Genomic DNA, 16,451 nt, shown 5'->3' on the forward strand with positions numbered 1-16,451 from the left:
GCAGTAACTTGCACGGAGTCTTCTACATCACTGTGGAGGAATTTTTGCCCTCTCTTCTTTGCAAACTTGCTTCAATTCCGCCACGCTGGAGGGTTTTCGAGCATGAACTGCCTGTTTAAGGCATCTCAATTGGATTCAAGTGTCAGGACTTTGACGAGGCCACTCCAAAACTGTAATTTTATTTCTTTTGAGCCATTTAGAGGTGGACTTGCTTGCATGCTTGAAACACACATCACAAAATAGCGGAACTGGCTCATAGCTTTCTAATGATCCAAGTAACATTTGTACATACTGAAGTAATCATGTTATGAACACAGATCATGCTTCTACAAAGTTTACCAATTTCTTCACCCACTTTCTCACACCTGCTTCTCGACTGAATAAGTCATGAAGTCTGTATCACTTGACGATGTACCACAGATCACCTTTTTCCATTAGGCACTACACCGATCAGCCAAAATGTTAAAACCACCTGCCTAGTATTGCATAGGTCCCCCTTGTCCTGCCAAAACAGCTCTGACCCATCGAGGCATGGACTCCAAGACCTCTGAAGGTGTGTTGTGATATCTGGCACCAATACATGAGCATCAGATCCTTCAAGTCCTATAAGTTGCAAGGTGGGGCCTCCATGGATCAGACTTGTTTATCCAATACATCCCACAGATACTTGATCAGCTTGAGATCTGTGGAAATTGGAGGCCAGGTCAACACCTTGAATCCTTTCCTCAAACCATTTCCCATGTACCTCTTAATTTTTGCAGTGTGGCAGGGTGTATTGTCCTCGTGAAGGAGGACACTGCCTTTGGGGAATACTGTTGCCATGAAGGGGTGTATTTGATCTCGGTTTAAGGCCCGGTCCCACTGGCCGATGGACACAAAACGTATGCAAAAAGGACACAGCGGACGAGCAAAATTTCGGGGGTGGCTCTATCCATTTTCATCCGCTCCAGAAATGGACAAAATTGGCGAAAATTGGCGAAAACAGAACGGAAAAGAACGGACGTGGGTAGTATATAGCGGGGATGTTAAACGCATATTCATAGGAAGCCTAGCGGATGAAAGCGGATGGAAGTGGATGACAGCTCCGAAGGGGTTACCGGTGATAACTGAGAAGCGGACGCATAGCGGATGAAGGGGATGCATCACGTACGCCTAACGGAAACAAAGGGGATGTTGCGCGGATGTATATCGGATGCAGACCGTTCACTGCGCAGGGTATGAATTGCGTCTGCTCCGCGGATATAAAGGGATGCAGCACGCACGCCGTCAGCATAAAGCGGAAAGACGTGCTGGCGGCTACATCGATACATCTCTACTACTAGACGATTTTCTCCCCCTTTTTATACAAAATCTCGATTGTCCGCTAGGTGTCCTTCTACATACTCTAGACATACTCCAGACATCCTAAATATACGAGATACATCCCAGATATAAACGCTTTGTCCGTTTTGAATACTTTATATACGAGATGCATACGCTTACATCCTTTCTATTTCCGTGCTACTAACGATGAATAGACGTTTCATGTATCTTATCTTTCCTCCCTCTTTCCGTTTTCAGCTGCAGCGGATGTGAGTTGCGAGGATGCCCAGAGGATGCAGAGAGGATACAGCAGACGTTTAACGGATGATAACGGACATAGAACGTTTGTTGCTCGTATATGTCGCGGATTTACATCGTACACGGCGGAAAGTTCATCCGTTCTAAAAGTTTTGTGCAGCTCAAAACTTTTTGCGCGGATGAAATCACAGTGGACGGATGCTCGATGGATAGAGCGTATGAAGCACGTATGCAATGAGTACACAACGGATGCATAGCGTTTTCCAACGGATGGCAAAGATTTTTTTTACGTTTTACATCCTCTTTGCATCCGTAAGTGCAGTGGGACCGGGCCTTTAGGTGGTCCTGACTACAACACTATCCAACACATCAACTTCGAGAACTGGCTGTTCACTTTCTGCCTAATCTGTCTCACCCCTTGACAGATGCCATTGTTTCAAGATAATCAAATGTTATTCACTTCATCTGTCAAAGGTTTAAATGTTATGACTGATTAGTGTAAGAACATTCTTGCACACTAAGTCACGGAGTTTCCCACCATCATGGCTCAGACATTCCAGACAACCTCTCTAAAGCCTAGGTCACAACCGGACGTGCGATTTTTGGTGTTTCCCAAATCGCTGCGGTTTTTTTGTTCATGGAGAAAGACGCGCGTTGGCCATAAGTTTGTCTTGCAACCTGAAAAATACGTAAGCGCCCGTAGAGTTTGTTTGACATGACAAAGAACCTCTGCGGCCGGTCTGTGGCCAGTCTACGGCTCGAAAATCAGCACGTCACACGTGCGCCCTCTGTGCGTTTCTTGCGTTTTTTGCACGTAGACCGGCCGTAGGAGCACGTACGGCCGGTTGTGACCGAGGCTTAACACAATTATGAAAAGATATCTCTACTGCCTGCATTTTATAATGAGATTCATGTAAAAACATTAATATAAAACATGTACCATCATATCAAATGTACCATCATATCAAATGATGGAAGATCTGGATAGCCTAGACTGTTCTTGGGGTAGGAATGCTACAGCATGTAGGGCTAATCCCTTTTATGTCAAAGATCAGAGTTTAAAAGTAAAGGTAGTGAAATTACCCTGAAAATAGGCTCAGGTTCATAGGGTAATCATCAGCAATGAAAGATCCCAAGCTAGGTTTTCAAAAGGCTGACCGTACACTGCCCAACTCACCACGGTGAGCATCATTCATGCAGTACTTCAGCGAGCCACATTCCCAAATCCCCGTCTTTTCATTAAATAGCATGTTGAAGCGTATGAGGACAATCTCGAACGCAGAACCTTTCAGCAATGCGATCTGATCCTCTATTTTCAGAGCTCTGCAAACAAAACACACAAATGCACGTCCTTTTATAGAATGACAATGCATCTTAAGGAACTGGATAGAAAACAAAACATTCATACAAACACCAGATCTAAGTGGTGATCATTAGGATTCAAGTCCCATAGTATTTGTGAGATAATACAGATACAGTATCGTCACTGGCCATTATTTAAAATGTCTAATTCAGATACGTCAGCTTTCAAAGTTATACAACAGAACTGGAGGGTTGGGTTTTGTTTTTTTTGCCAGTGAATGGGATATAAAAAGAAACTTTGCTGTATGTCTTACTGAACAAAAGCTATTGCTGTGGAAGCTCTACCACACGAACAGACTGGCCTGTGGCAGCCTTTTTGTTTACAAATGTTAACAAGTTTTGGATAATTATTGATGAACGTTCTTGTGATTGTGTTAAAAACCTACGACTAATTCACAAAAGCAGTTTTGTAAAAGTAATTTTTGCAAATTATATACATTAGAACAAATTCAAAGGGGGTGGGGGGTGGAGCTAAATGATAATGTTGGTGTGAGCCACAAAATCAGACATAAAAATGACATTCTGTGTGTGTCGTGGTTTAAGCGCCAATGAACAAAAGGTAAAATGTCAAATATATAAACTAGAGCGGCGGCTACAATTATCGACACCTTTTCAGATTGACCAATAAAAAACAATTTTACAAAGGTGACTTTCAGTTCCAACAGTTATTATTGGTTAATTAATCAACCAGAAGAACCCCCCCCCACCCCACCCTTTGATCTTGTCGTCTGATGACACAGTTCGTTACCGGAGATGGAATTTAACACAATCAGCAATTTTTCGGAAAACCTGGACGTTATCATCGCAGGTGAGCACAGTGGAAAGCTCATGGACATGTTTTTACTGATCAAATTCACTGATATTTCATGATCTACTTGTCAAAACCTACTTTGTTTCTTACTCTTTCATTTGACAGCCGCCATTTTGTGTCTAAACGCGCGTTTGAGAGTCATGTGAGGTGTCGATAATAGTGATCACTTTCACCGGTGTCCACCATTATCGACACCCTGTGGGATTGATCTTTGTGTCACATTGTTGAAGTAGATGAAGTACTTTAAAAAAATAAAAGTGCTGCGATTTAGAATATTTTTTTCTAATTCATAACAGAATGGAATGTTTATAGAGTATTTGGAATCCGATTGCAGTAAATACAATTAGAGCAGAATTAAATTCTTAACATATAAAAAACATTACATGCTTGAAATATGCAGATTTTTCAATTCCGTTCAGAATTTTTTTTTGTAGTTTGTTGTAAATATCTACCACATATTACAATATCAGCAGACATTTTATATTTTGGTTTGAGGAATGACATGCGACCTTTGACCTGGGTTTTCATGCGGTTACAATCTCGATTTCCTGTTGACGTTTATTGGTAAACGACAAGAAATGATGAACGAAATATTTAACGTGCATCAAATCTTTTTGTTCCACTTTCTAAATATTTTCGTGGATCACATTATCAGTTCATTTGTTTACAAACATTCGAATTACTTCCTCATTTACGTAAACACCGACATCCATATATTTATATAAAAATATATTTTGAACTAAATACAAGTCTATGTAAAACAAATTTTAAATAAAACTTTTGTTAATACCACATACATTTTTTTTTTTTAATAAATAATTGTGGAACGGTGTGAAGTGATCTGATACGCTAAGTAATTGGGAATCAACTTTTTTTTTTTTCTCCCCAGTGGAAGTTTGAGTAATTATTCATGCACGATTTACATATTGAAAGTCTTTTCTACTTTTGCAACGGCCAAAAGATCGTTAAGGTGTTGATAATTGTCATCGCTGCTCGAGTGAGATCTATTTCAGGATATTTTGGATTAAGATTTTTCTATCGGATCTCTGAAATTATATGATTGTTACAGGTGTAGAAACGTTTAAACATTACCAATTGTACCTTTTAAAGTGCATCTTAAAGTATCTTGATATACAGTACCAGTTAAAAGTTTATACACCCCTACTCTACTCATTCATAGGTTTTTCTGCATGTTCTACAATGTAGAACAACCCTGAAGACATCAAAACTATGAAATAACATCTGGAAAATGTATTGGTATTAATGCAGTAAACCAAAAAAAAAAAAAAGTTTCATATTTTGGATTCTTCAAAGTAGCCAGAGTTTACCTTGATGACACTTTTCCACACTATTGACATTCTCTTAACCAGCTTCATGAGGTCGTCACCTGGAACGCTTTTCAATTAACAGCTGTGCCTCGTCAAAAGTTAATGAGTGGACGAGTTTCTTGCTACCTTAATGTGTTTGAGATCAAACAGTAAATGATAAAAATCTATTCCACAACTGGGGTGGCATGGTGACGTAGTGGTTAGCACGGTCGCCTCACAGCAAGAAGGTTCTGGGTTCAAGCCCAGTGGCCGATGGGGCCTTTCCGTGTGGAGTTTGCATATTCTCCCCGTGTCTGTGTGGGTTTCCCCCGCAGTCCAAGTGCGGTTAAGTTAACATGGGACGGCCTTGAGCAAGGCACCGAACCCCCGACTGCTCACCGGGCGCTGTAGCTCTGGGTGTGTGCGAGATAAATAAAGTTGTTGTTCTATAAATTACCTAACAATTAGTCATGCCTGACAAGCATCAATAGAAGAAAATTTTTCCCCCTCTCCTAAAAAAAACAAACTGCGGACTCTCAGCCACAGACATTTGTGACATTGCTGGATATCAAAACACAACGTCCCTAGCGGATATCACAAGTCAATATTGAAAAATACCATTAAATACTAGGTATCTCTGATGGGAAACTAATCGTGTACCTGAAAGCTTTGATGAGCTTGGCGTAGCTGATGACCTTCTGGATCATGTAGGTGCTCAGGTCTGTGATGTGAGGGAGGTTAGTGAACTTGATTTTTTCTTGTTGACTCTTGTTTTCTGATTCCTCAGTTTGCAGTTCACAGTCTGTGCTGCCAAAAGCAGAGCCATCCCTCTCGATGTTCTCCATGGTGTCGTCTACCTCTTCCTTTCCTTCCGCCTCAGGAGAAAACTGGTGGCTTAGCGAAGGCTGCTGGGTGTGCTCAGCTTCACAGTCAGGGGGCTGTGGACCACACACAACCATGTAATAAATATACAGTGCACTAGTATCTTGAATTCTCTCACATTTCCAGTCCATTCTTGCTGATCCCTGACTAACTGTTGTAAAGAGAAAAACTAATTCATGTTTACCAACCAGAAGCACAACGAAGAAAGCTGACAACAAACAAACACAGAGGAACAGTGTCTATACAAAAAAACCAAAAACCCCTCCACACAACACTGTGGAAAGGTCACGGACAGATATTTCCCATGTGTCTTTTCAGGATGAATTCTGAAGTTCCTGTTCAGCAGAGGCGAACTGTTAGGGTCTTCTAAGGCTACGTTCACACTGCAGGCTGAAGTGACTCAAATCCGATCTTTTCGCCCATATGTGACCTGTATCCGATCTTTTATTGACAATATGAACGACACAGATCCGATTTTTTCAAATCCGACCCAGGCCGTTTGGATATGTGGTCCTAATTCCGATTCCTATCCGCTCTTTTCATATGCGACTTCAGTCTGAACCGCCAGGTCGCATTCATCCGACTTACATGTCATCAACAAGCCACAAACGTCACTATTCTGCGCTGAAGTAGGCGGCGGGTCTCTCAAAAAAAGTTACAGCAACATGGCGCATAATCACGGGCGCAGATAGAGGGTGGGACTCGTCCCACCCAGATTTAAATTCACCTCGCTCGGTCCCCCCCCACTTATAGGGAGGAAAAAACGTCTATGCTGTCTTTCTTTGCATAAGGCAAACCTCACGGAAAAATCAAAAGACTAATTACCATTCGGTTTATTGAGGTGCACGGCAGTGTATACATAGTTGCAACAACTCACATAAAACAAAACAAAGACTGATATTCGGTTGGTTGAGCTGCGCAGACTGCACAGGTTGCGAGCTCGAGCTTGGTTGCTATGGTAACCCACAAGAAGTTTGACAGGCATATCGGGGTTGGGGTTGGTTTGCTGGCAGCTTTGTCCCCCCCAGTTCAAAAAACGTATCTGCGCTCCTGCGCATGACATCAATGCGAGGGACGCTTCGGGCTGTGAAGGTTCTGAATCTTCTCAATGGAAGGACACAGAGGTTAGGGAGCTGATTTCCATTTGGGGGGATGCAGCTATTCAAGCTAGATTGGATGAGTCATACTGCAACCGGGCGGCTTTACTTCCGTAAACACTGGCCATGCTCACTGCGTGTGACGTCGTCGTATCCTGCAGTGCGCATGCGGAACACTTTTAGGTCGCTTTTCGTTCATACTGAGGATCACATACAAGTCGCATATATTTGTTAATGTAAACGACCTCACAAAAAAATCGGATTTCACAAAAAAATCGGAATTGAGCATTAAGCCTTGCAGTGTGAACGTAGCGTATGCCTTCAGAGAAGCCCAATCATATCAGCATTTCAAATGTTCTATTTGTCATTCTTTCATAATTTCATTATAATTATTCTCTTCTAATTCGGCCTCAATCAAACGTGCTTCAGAAATGAAAGGGTTACTGTCCTGAAAACATTAAAATCGAGTTATGCAATGAGATTTTGTTTGTCTCTAGACAGAAGGCCATGGCGGTCTACGGTATGTTTATGTAGGAAGTGACAGATGAATTCACCAATCAGATTTTGATTTATAGTGGGAGAGACCAAAAATTGATCACTCTTGGCCTTCTCGAAGGCCAGCGTGAGCTTATCCGCGAGTTGGCACAGCAGTGAAGTCACCTTCCAGCCAGTGTAGCGTCCATCAGTCGTGCTAGCAAATGTTAATAAAGTGGTCAAGCCAGTACTATCTATCGGGAACAAGTAGCACAGGCTAATGACCGAGGAACTAAGATTTCTGTCTCCAGACTCTTCTTCCACGCTGCTCGAATAGTAACCGTTCACCACTGCTGGTTAGACATTGACTTAGGGTTGTAACACGATGGTATTATCTATATCTGTTTTCTTATTTGGAAGACCTATACCCTGGAAGCGTGGGAAAACACTAAATAAGAAAAAAAAAAACACAGGGCTGATAAAAAAGGAAGTCATCTTTATACAACTCAACCAGATGTTCTGTGGAACCTTCTTGTGTAGTGCGACTGAATAAAAGTCTGGGGGAAAAAAAAAAGTGTTTTGAAACAAAGCAAGAAACTCTGGCGTTTATTACTAAGGCATTGAGGGTGTGGTCAGTATTTGTGAATGGAAGGTGGAGTCTTAGTCTGGTTTTCTGAATGAGTGAGTAATTCGAGTACACCTGCGTGAGATGAACAATTTTTTTGCATGCTGTGACTGTGCAGAAAAAACTCTTTCCTGAGCAGAGCGAGCCGGTGCTACGGAGCGCAGAGGCTTAATCTGATCGCATCTTGTCGAGCTGCTAAATGATCAACAAACAAACAAAAAGACATCTATGCTCTCTGTGATTCTAGAAAGATCTTAACACAAAATTATTATCTATTATAATGCTCGGATGTCCAGTGTTTCTGGGAGTCAGAACGGGGTCCTTTAAAACAGCATTTCATGATCATGCCTGGATGACTTTCCAAGATTAATGCTCATTCATGGACAATGATCATGTAAGAACGACAAATAACATCTCATCTCATTATCTCTAGCCGCTTTATCCTGTTCTACAGGGTCGCAGGCAAGCTGGAGCCTATCCCAGCTGACTACGGGCGAAAGGCGGGGTACACCCTGGACAAGTCGCCAGGTCATCACAGGGCTGATGTTAGGACTAGGACTGTTTTGGCCTCTAGAGGCCGCTGTTATTTCCTTTTCATGTCGTGTTTATTTTGGCCTCTAGAGGCCGCCACTGTTCCTGTGTTTTGTGTTTGTGTTAATTGCCTAATTATCTTCACCTGTGTCCTTAATTAGTTTGTGTATTTATACCCCTGAGTTCAGTCCTCTTGTCACGGAGTCTTTGTGCTGTTATGTTTATCTCCAGTTTCCTTTGTACTGTGTTTTGTGGATCTTCTGAGCTTTTGCATTTTTGCCTTTTTCTTTTTGAATTATACTCTTTGTTTTTGTTTTTTTGTTTTGCCCTGGATTGTATATAGTGTACATAGTTTAAATAAACCTTTTGATTCTTTTTCTACTTCCGCCTCACGCCTCTGCATTTGAGTCATCCCCCTGGTGGCCTAGTGGGGGTTTGCTGGATTATCACACCAACGAACCAGGTTCGAATCCCAGCAAAACCCTAACAGAAAGACTCCGTCATGACCGACTCAGCAGAGGCTGCTTCAACTGTCTACCCGGCCAACCTTCAGGGAATTATGGCAGCTTTGACACGCTTCGGAGCGACCATGGACGCTCATGGACGTACGCTCACCAGCCAACGTGAGGCCCTCGCTCGCCACGAGGAACTGCTTCAGCAAATTGGGAAAACCCTGGCACAGCTGACATCTCTGCCTGCATCTCCTGCTCCTGATCCAGTTCCTGCTCCTGATCCAGCTCCCACTCCTGCTCCAGTGCCTCCTGCAATGCTGCCTTCTTCACCTCGCGAACCCAGCCTTCCTGCACCACAGAGGTATGACGGCAAGCACAGTGAGTGCCGAGAGTTCCTTACCCAGTGTCAACTCACCTTTGAGCTTCAGCCTACCACCTACACTACGGATCGCCGCAAGATTGCCTTTGTGATCACCTTATTAGCTGGTAAGGCGCGAGCCTGGGCTACTGCTATCTGGCAAAGACAGGGACCTGAGTGCTTTGATTTCCAGCTGTTTTCTGAAGAGATGCTTCGGGTCTTCGATCAGGCAGACATCAGTACCGACGCAGCCCGAAAGCTCATGTCCATCCGGCAAGGAGGAAGCGTCGCAGATTACGCCATCTCGTTCCGAACACTCGCAGCAGTAAGTGGATGGAACGAGACTGCCCTGGTGTCAGCCTTCCACCATGGTCTGTCTGACCCCATCAAGGACGGTCTGGCCTCTATTGGATGCCCAAGTGACCTCGAAACCCTCATCTCACATGCTATTCGTCTGGACAACAGGATGAGAGAACGCCACCAAGCCTTGAGCCCCCCCAGCCTCCCTACCTCTACCTGGAGACCGTCTACCTCCTTCAGTGACTGTCCAGAACCCATGCAAGTGGGTCGTACTCGCCTCTCCGCATCTGAGAGGGAGCGCAGAAGGAGGGACAAGTGCTGCATCTACTGTGGCAAGCCTGGTCACTTCCGAGCATCATGTCCCGAACTCTTGGGAAAAGGACCGCCCCGTCCAGCCGAGGGAGGGTTGTGACGGGGCCTACCCTCTCTCCTGGACTCCCTGGCCAAGGAATCTACATCCCGGTCTCCATCTCCTGGGGTGAGTCTGTCCACTCTTGTCAAGCTTTGATAGACTCAGGGGCGGCTGGGAACTTTATGGATATTCACTTCGCCCAAAGCATCAATATTCCGACTGCACCTCTTGAAGTCCCACTGTCTGTGTCTGCCCTCGATGGCCAAGCGTTAGGTGATGGAAGAGTCACCCAAGTTACTTCTCCTGTTTTCCTCCAGTCTCAAGGTCACAAGGAAGAAATATCCCTGCACCTGATTCCTTCACCTGAGTTCCCAGTTATTCTAGGCCTTCCTTGGCTTACTCGCCACAACCCTCGCATAGACTGGGTAACAAGCCAGGTTGTGGAATGGGGCCCTGCATGCCATGCCTCTTGTCTGCTCTCTAGCTCTCCTGTGTCTCCTGCCGAGCCCCCTGATCTCACCGAGTTATCTCAAGTTCCCACAGAGTACTGGGATCTCAAGGAGGTATTCAGCAAGAGCAGGGCCGCCGTTCTTCCTCCGCACCGGGCCTACGACTGTGCCATCGACTTGCTCCCTGGGACTACCCCTCCTCGTGGCAGACTGTTTTCACTCTCTCAGCCAGAACGCAAGGCCATGGAGGAATACCTCAAAGATGCCCTGGTCTCTGGGTTTATTCGACCCTCCACTTCACCTGCTGGAGCCGGCTTCTTCTTTGTCGGCAAGAAGGATGGGGGGCTCCGACCATGTATTGATTACAGGGGCCTGAATAAGATCACTGTGCGCAACCGATATCCCCTTCCGCTGATGTCCACAGCTTTCGACCTGCTCCAAGGCGCCACCGTCTTCACCAAGTTGGACCTACGGAACGCATACCACCTCATCCGTATCCGACAGGGAGACGAGTGGAAGACTGCCTTTAACACCCCGTCTGGGCACTACGAATACCAGGTGATGCCCTTCGGACTCACCAACGCACCAGCTGTTTTTCAGGCCCTAATCAACGACGTCTTAAGGGACATGATTAACCTATACGTTTTTGTCTACCTCGACGACATCCTTATCTTTTCCAAGACCGTGCAGGAGCACCGCCACCATGTCCGCCAGGTTCTCCAGAGGCTGCTACAGAACAATCTGTTCGCCAAGGCCCAGAAATGCGAATTTCATGTTCCCGAGGTCTCCTTTCTGGGATTTATTGTACGGACAGGCCAACTCCAAATGGACCCTGCCAAGACCCTGGCCGTCCGGGATTGGCCTACTCCCAAGTCCGTTAAGGAGGTTCAGCGGTTCTTAGGATTCGCTAACTTCTACCGCAAGTTCATCAGGAACTTCAGTTCTGTGGCAGCACCCATGTCTGACCTCACCAAAGGGACAGGTGGATCTTATGGCTGGTCTCCTCAGGCAGAAAAGGCGTTCAAAGACCTCAAGGACCGCTTCTGCACGGCACCCATTCTGGTTCTCCCGGACACCTCCCAACCATTCATCGTGGAGGTGGACGCCTCGGACAGTGGTGTCGGCGCGGTGCTCTCTCAACGTTCGGAAGGAAAGCTGCACCCCTGCGCTTACTTCTCCCACCGCCTGAGTCCTGCTGAGTCCCGGTACGATGTGGGGGATCGAGAACTGCTAGCGGTCAAACTGGCCCTTGAGGAGTGGAGGCACTGGCTGGAGGGAGCACAACATCCATTCCTGGTTTGGACTGACCACAAGAACCTGGAGTACCTCCAGCAAGCCAAGAGACTGAACCCTCGACAGGCTAGGTGGGCCCTGTTTTTCAGTCGGTTTGACTTCACCCTCTCATACCGCCCCGGCTCCAAGAACACCAAACCTGACGCACTGTCCAGACTGTTCTCTGCCACTAACAGGGAGAATGAAGTCGGGCCTATTATCCCTGTGTCCCGGATTGTGGCCCCTGTCCGCTGGGGTATTGAGGAGGCTGTCCGACGAACCCAACGCCAGGACCCCGGTCCTGGGACGGGGCCACCAGGCCTCTTGTACGTCCCACATCAAGCCCGGGCCAAGGTTCTCCAGTGGGGTCACTCTTCCCCTCTCACCGCCCACCCGGGAGCTCGGAGGACCCTGGACTTCCTGAAAAGACGCTTCTGGTGGCCTAACATGGAGAAGGAAGTAAGGTCATTTGTCCTGTCCTGTGAGGTTTGCACCAGAACCAAGAACCCACGACAGCGTCCCCAGGGTCTCCTGCATCCTCTGACCATTCCCCGGCGTCCCTGGTCCCACGTGGCAGTCGACTTTATCACGGGTCTCCCTGAGTCACAAGGTAACACGGTCATTTTGGTCTTAGTTGACAGATTCTCCAAGGCCTGCCGCTTCATACCACTGTGCAAACTCCCCTCTGCTCTTGAAACTGCGAAACTTTTGTTTAATCATGTCTTCCGAGTCTTTGGTCTTCCACAGGACATCGTCTCAGACCGAGGGCCCCAGTTCTCCTCCCGAGTGTGGCACGGGTTCTGCAAGGTCATCGGAGCCACTGCCAGCCTCTCCTCTGGGTTTCACCCACAGTCCAATGGTCAGACGGAGAGGCTCAACCAGGACCTGGAAACCACCCTGCGAGGCCTGGCTATGGATAACCCGACATCGTGGAGCACCTGGCTGCCATGGGCGGAGTACGCCCACAACACCCTGCAGTCATCGGCCACCAAGCTGTCGCCATTCCAGTGCCAATTCGGGTTCCAGCCACCTCTGTTCCCGGACCAGGAGGAGGACGCGGGGGTGCCCTCGGTCAACCAATATGTGAGACGGTGTCGCAAGACCTGGAGCAAGGTCAGGAAGACCCTCATACAGACCTCCAGAACCAACCAGACTCAGGCCAACCGCCATAGAAGACCTGCACACGCTTTCCGCCCTGGGCAGCGTGTTTGGCTGTCCACTAAGGACCTTCCACTGCGGGTGGAGAACCGCAAGCTTGCTCCTCGCTACATTGGCCCCTTCAAGGTGGTGCGCAGGGTGAACCCTGTCTCCTACCGGCTCCAGTTGCCCCGGACTCTGAGGATCAACCCCACTTTCCATGTTTCCCTGTTACGGCCCGTACTGACATCTACGTATGCCCCTGCCCCTAGGAACCCCCCACCCCCCCGCATCTTCCAGGGGCAGACTGTGTTCACTGTGAATCGCCTGCTTGACTCCCGCCGGGTCCGCGGCGGGTTGCAATATCTGGTGGACTGGGAGGGCTATGGTCCTGAGGAGCGCTGCTGGGTTCCTGCTCGGGATGTCCTTGATAAAGAACTATGTCGGGACTTCCATTCGGCCCATCCGGATCGCCCTGGGAACGTCAGGAGACGCTCCTAGAGGGGGGGGTCCTGTTAGGACTAGGACTGTTTTGGCCTCTAGAGGCCGCTGTTATTTCCTTTTCATGTCGTGTTTATTTTGGCCTCTAGAGGCCGCCACTGTTCCTGTGTTTTGTGTTTGTGTTAATTGCCTAATTATCTTCACCTGTGTCCTTAATTAGTTTGTGTATTTATACCCCTGAGTTCAGTCCTCTTGTCACGGAGTCTTTGTGCTGTTATGTTTATCTCCAGTTTCCTTTGTACTGTGTTTTGTGGATCTTCTGAGCTTTTGCATTTTTGCCTTTTTCTTTTTGAATTATACTCTTTGTTTTTGTTTTTTTGTTTTGCCCTGGATTGTATATAGTGTACATAGTTTAAATAAACCTTTTGATTCTTTTTCTACTTCCGCCTCACGCCTCTGCATTTGAGTCATCCCCCTGGTGGCCTAGTGGGGGTTTGCTGGATTATCACACCAACGAACCAGGTTCGAATCCCAGCAAAACCCTAACAGCTGACACATAGACACAGACAACCATTCACACTCACATTCACACCTACGCTCAATTTAGAGTCACCAGTTAACCTAACCTGCGTGTCTTTGGACTGTGGGGGAAAACGGAGCACCCGGAGGAAACCCACGCGGACACGGGGAGAACATGCAAACTCCACACAGAAAGGCCCTCGCTGGCCACGGGGCTCGAACCCGGACCTTCTCGCTGTGAGGCGACAGTGCTAACCACTACACCACCGTGCCGCCCCGACAAATAACATGCACAGTGAAGTGTAACCATGGTAATAATTGTATAACAATGATAGATTATGTAAAAGTGTGTTCAGTGGATTAGAAGTTAGCGTTTAAAAAAAAAAAAAATTGCCATTTGTACATCTTTCAGTCATGTGGAAGTAGCTGATAAACAGACATCTCTGGGATAGTATCCATTACCCCTTTTCCACCAAATCAGTTCCAGGGCTGGTTCGGGGCCAGTGCTTAGTTTGGAACCGGGTTTTCTGTTTCCACTGACAAAGAACTGACTCTGGGGCTAGAAAAACCGGTTCCAGGCTAGCACCAACTCTCTGCTGGGCCAGAGGAAAGAACCGCTTACGTCAGCGGGGGGGCGGAGTTGTTAAGACCGACAACAATAGCAAGACCGTGAGAGGGCGCCATTTTTTAAATAAGCGACGAGATATCATGGATGCAGTAAAGCAGCAGTCATCCATTACTGTTGTTGTTGCTGCTGCTGCTTCTTCTCCGTGGTGTTGTTGCTTCGATGTTCACGCCAAGGTTTATGCAAACGCGGCGACATAACTGACATATACAGCGATGTAATGACGTGGCTCCCCTTAGCACCGTGAGCTATGGAAAAGCAAACTGGTTCTCAGCTGGCTCACAAGTTGAACGAGTTGTGAACCAGCACCAGGACTGGCCCTGAACCAGCCCTGGAACTGATTTGGTGGAAAAGGGGTATATGAGGCCTGGGATCTGAAGAATGGTTAAAGGAACAGTCCACCGTACTTCCATAATGAAATATGCTCTTATCTGAATTGAGACGAGCTGCTCCGTACCTCTCCGAGCTTTGCACGACCTCCCAGTCAGTCAGACGCGCTGTCACTCCTGTTAGCAATGTAGCTAGGCTCAGCATGGCCAATGGTATTTTTTGGGGCTGTAGTTAGATGCGACCAAACTCTTCCGCGTTTTTCCTGTTTACATAGGTTTATATGACCAGTGACATGAAACAGGTTCAGTTACACAAATTGAAACGTAGCGATTTTCTATGCTATTGAAAGTCCGCACTATAATGACAGGCATACTAACACCTTCTGCGCGCTTCGGCAGCGCGTTGATATCTGAGCTCCGTATCAATGCGCTGCCGAAGCGCGCAGAAGGTGTTAGTACGCCTGTCATTATAGTGCACACTTTCCATAGCATAGAAAATCGCTACGTTTCAATTTGTGTAACTGAACTTGTTTCATATCACTGCTCATATAAACCTATGTAAACAGGAAAAACGCGGAAGAGTTTGGTCGCATCTAACTACAGCCCCAAAAAATACCATTGGCCATACTGAGCCTAGCTACATTGCTAACAGGAGTGACAGCGCGTCTGACTGCGTCTGACTGACTGGGAGGTCGCGCAAAGCTCGGAGAGGTACGGAGCAGCTCGTCTCAATTCAGATAAGAGCATATTTCATTATGGAAGTACGGTGGACTGTTCCTTTAAGAGATCATTATTAGAGCTTTGTTATTTTAGACCTGGTCTAATTCGCTGCCTGATGGAAAGTGCGTTTCTGGACCAGTGATTTGTGTTAAAACCAGAGCCCTGAAACAGGTATTTACGAGCTCAGGTCACAGATAAAGGGTAAAACCGACAGCACAGAACAGACAGGATGGTATGTGTTGGACAAGATGGTGTGTGTGTGGAAAAGTACACTAGTGTAATCTTTACACACAAGCGTTTGTAATTACACTTGAAAAGCAGGATGCTCTGTGCCATACAATATACAAAAGAGAAACCATTAAACAAAGTCATTTTCCTTTGGAGGCGGCACGGTGGTGTAGTGGTTAGCGCTGTCGCCTCACAGCAAGAAGGTCTGGGTTCGAGGCCCGTGGCCGGCGAGGGCCTTTCTGTGCGGAGTTTGCATGTTCTCCCCGTGTCCGCGTGGGTTTCCTCCGGGTGCTCCGGTTTCCCCCACAGTCCAAAGACATGCAGGTTAGGTTAACTGGTGACTCTAAATTGAGCGTAGGTGTGAATGTGAGTGTGAATGGTTGTCTGTGTCTATGTGTCAGCCCTGTGATGACCTGGCGACTTGTCCAGGGTGTACCCCGCCTTTCGCCCGTAGTCAGCTGGGATAGGCTCCAGCTTGCCTGCGACCCTGTAGAACAGGATAAAGCGGCTCGAGATGATGAGATGAGATATTTAATATAATTAGATATTATTAATTACTTATTCATTATTGCTAATAATAATCATAGGGTCTGAATTTTTTAATATTGAAATCTGTCCCT

The 16,451-nt window shown here is 46.7% G+C and overlaps 1 protein-coding gene across 3 annotated transcripts in view; it reads right to left on the bottom strand.

The window, feature by feature from the left end:
• The window catches only part of nr1i2 (nuclear receptor subfamily 1, group I, member 2), a 95,621-nt gene that overhangs the window by 19,352 nt on the left and 59,818 nt on the right, over window positions 1-16,451 (bottom strand). For all 3 annotated transcript variants that reach the window (XM_060930416.1, XM_060930415.1, XM_060930417.1), the window contains exons 5-6: window positions 5,701-5,978; window positions 2,738-2,883 (exon numbers count right to left, since the gene is read on the bottom strand). In XM_060930416.1, coding sequence (XP_060786399.1) covers window positions 2,738-2,883; window positions 5,701-5,978 — 424 coding nt within the window. The remainder of the gene's footprint in view (window positions 1-2,737; window positions 2,884-5,700; window positions 5,979-16,451) is intronic.

Source organism: Neoarius graeffei, chromosome 9 (assembly GCF_027579695.1).
Source record: "Neoarius graeffei isolate fNeoGra1 chromosome 9, fNeoGra1.pri, whole genome shotgun sequence".
In the NCBI taxonomy this organism is placed as follows: Eukaryota; Metazoa; Chordata; class Actinopteri; order Siluriformes; family Ariidae; genus Neoarius; species Neoarius graeffei.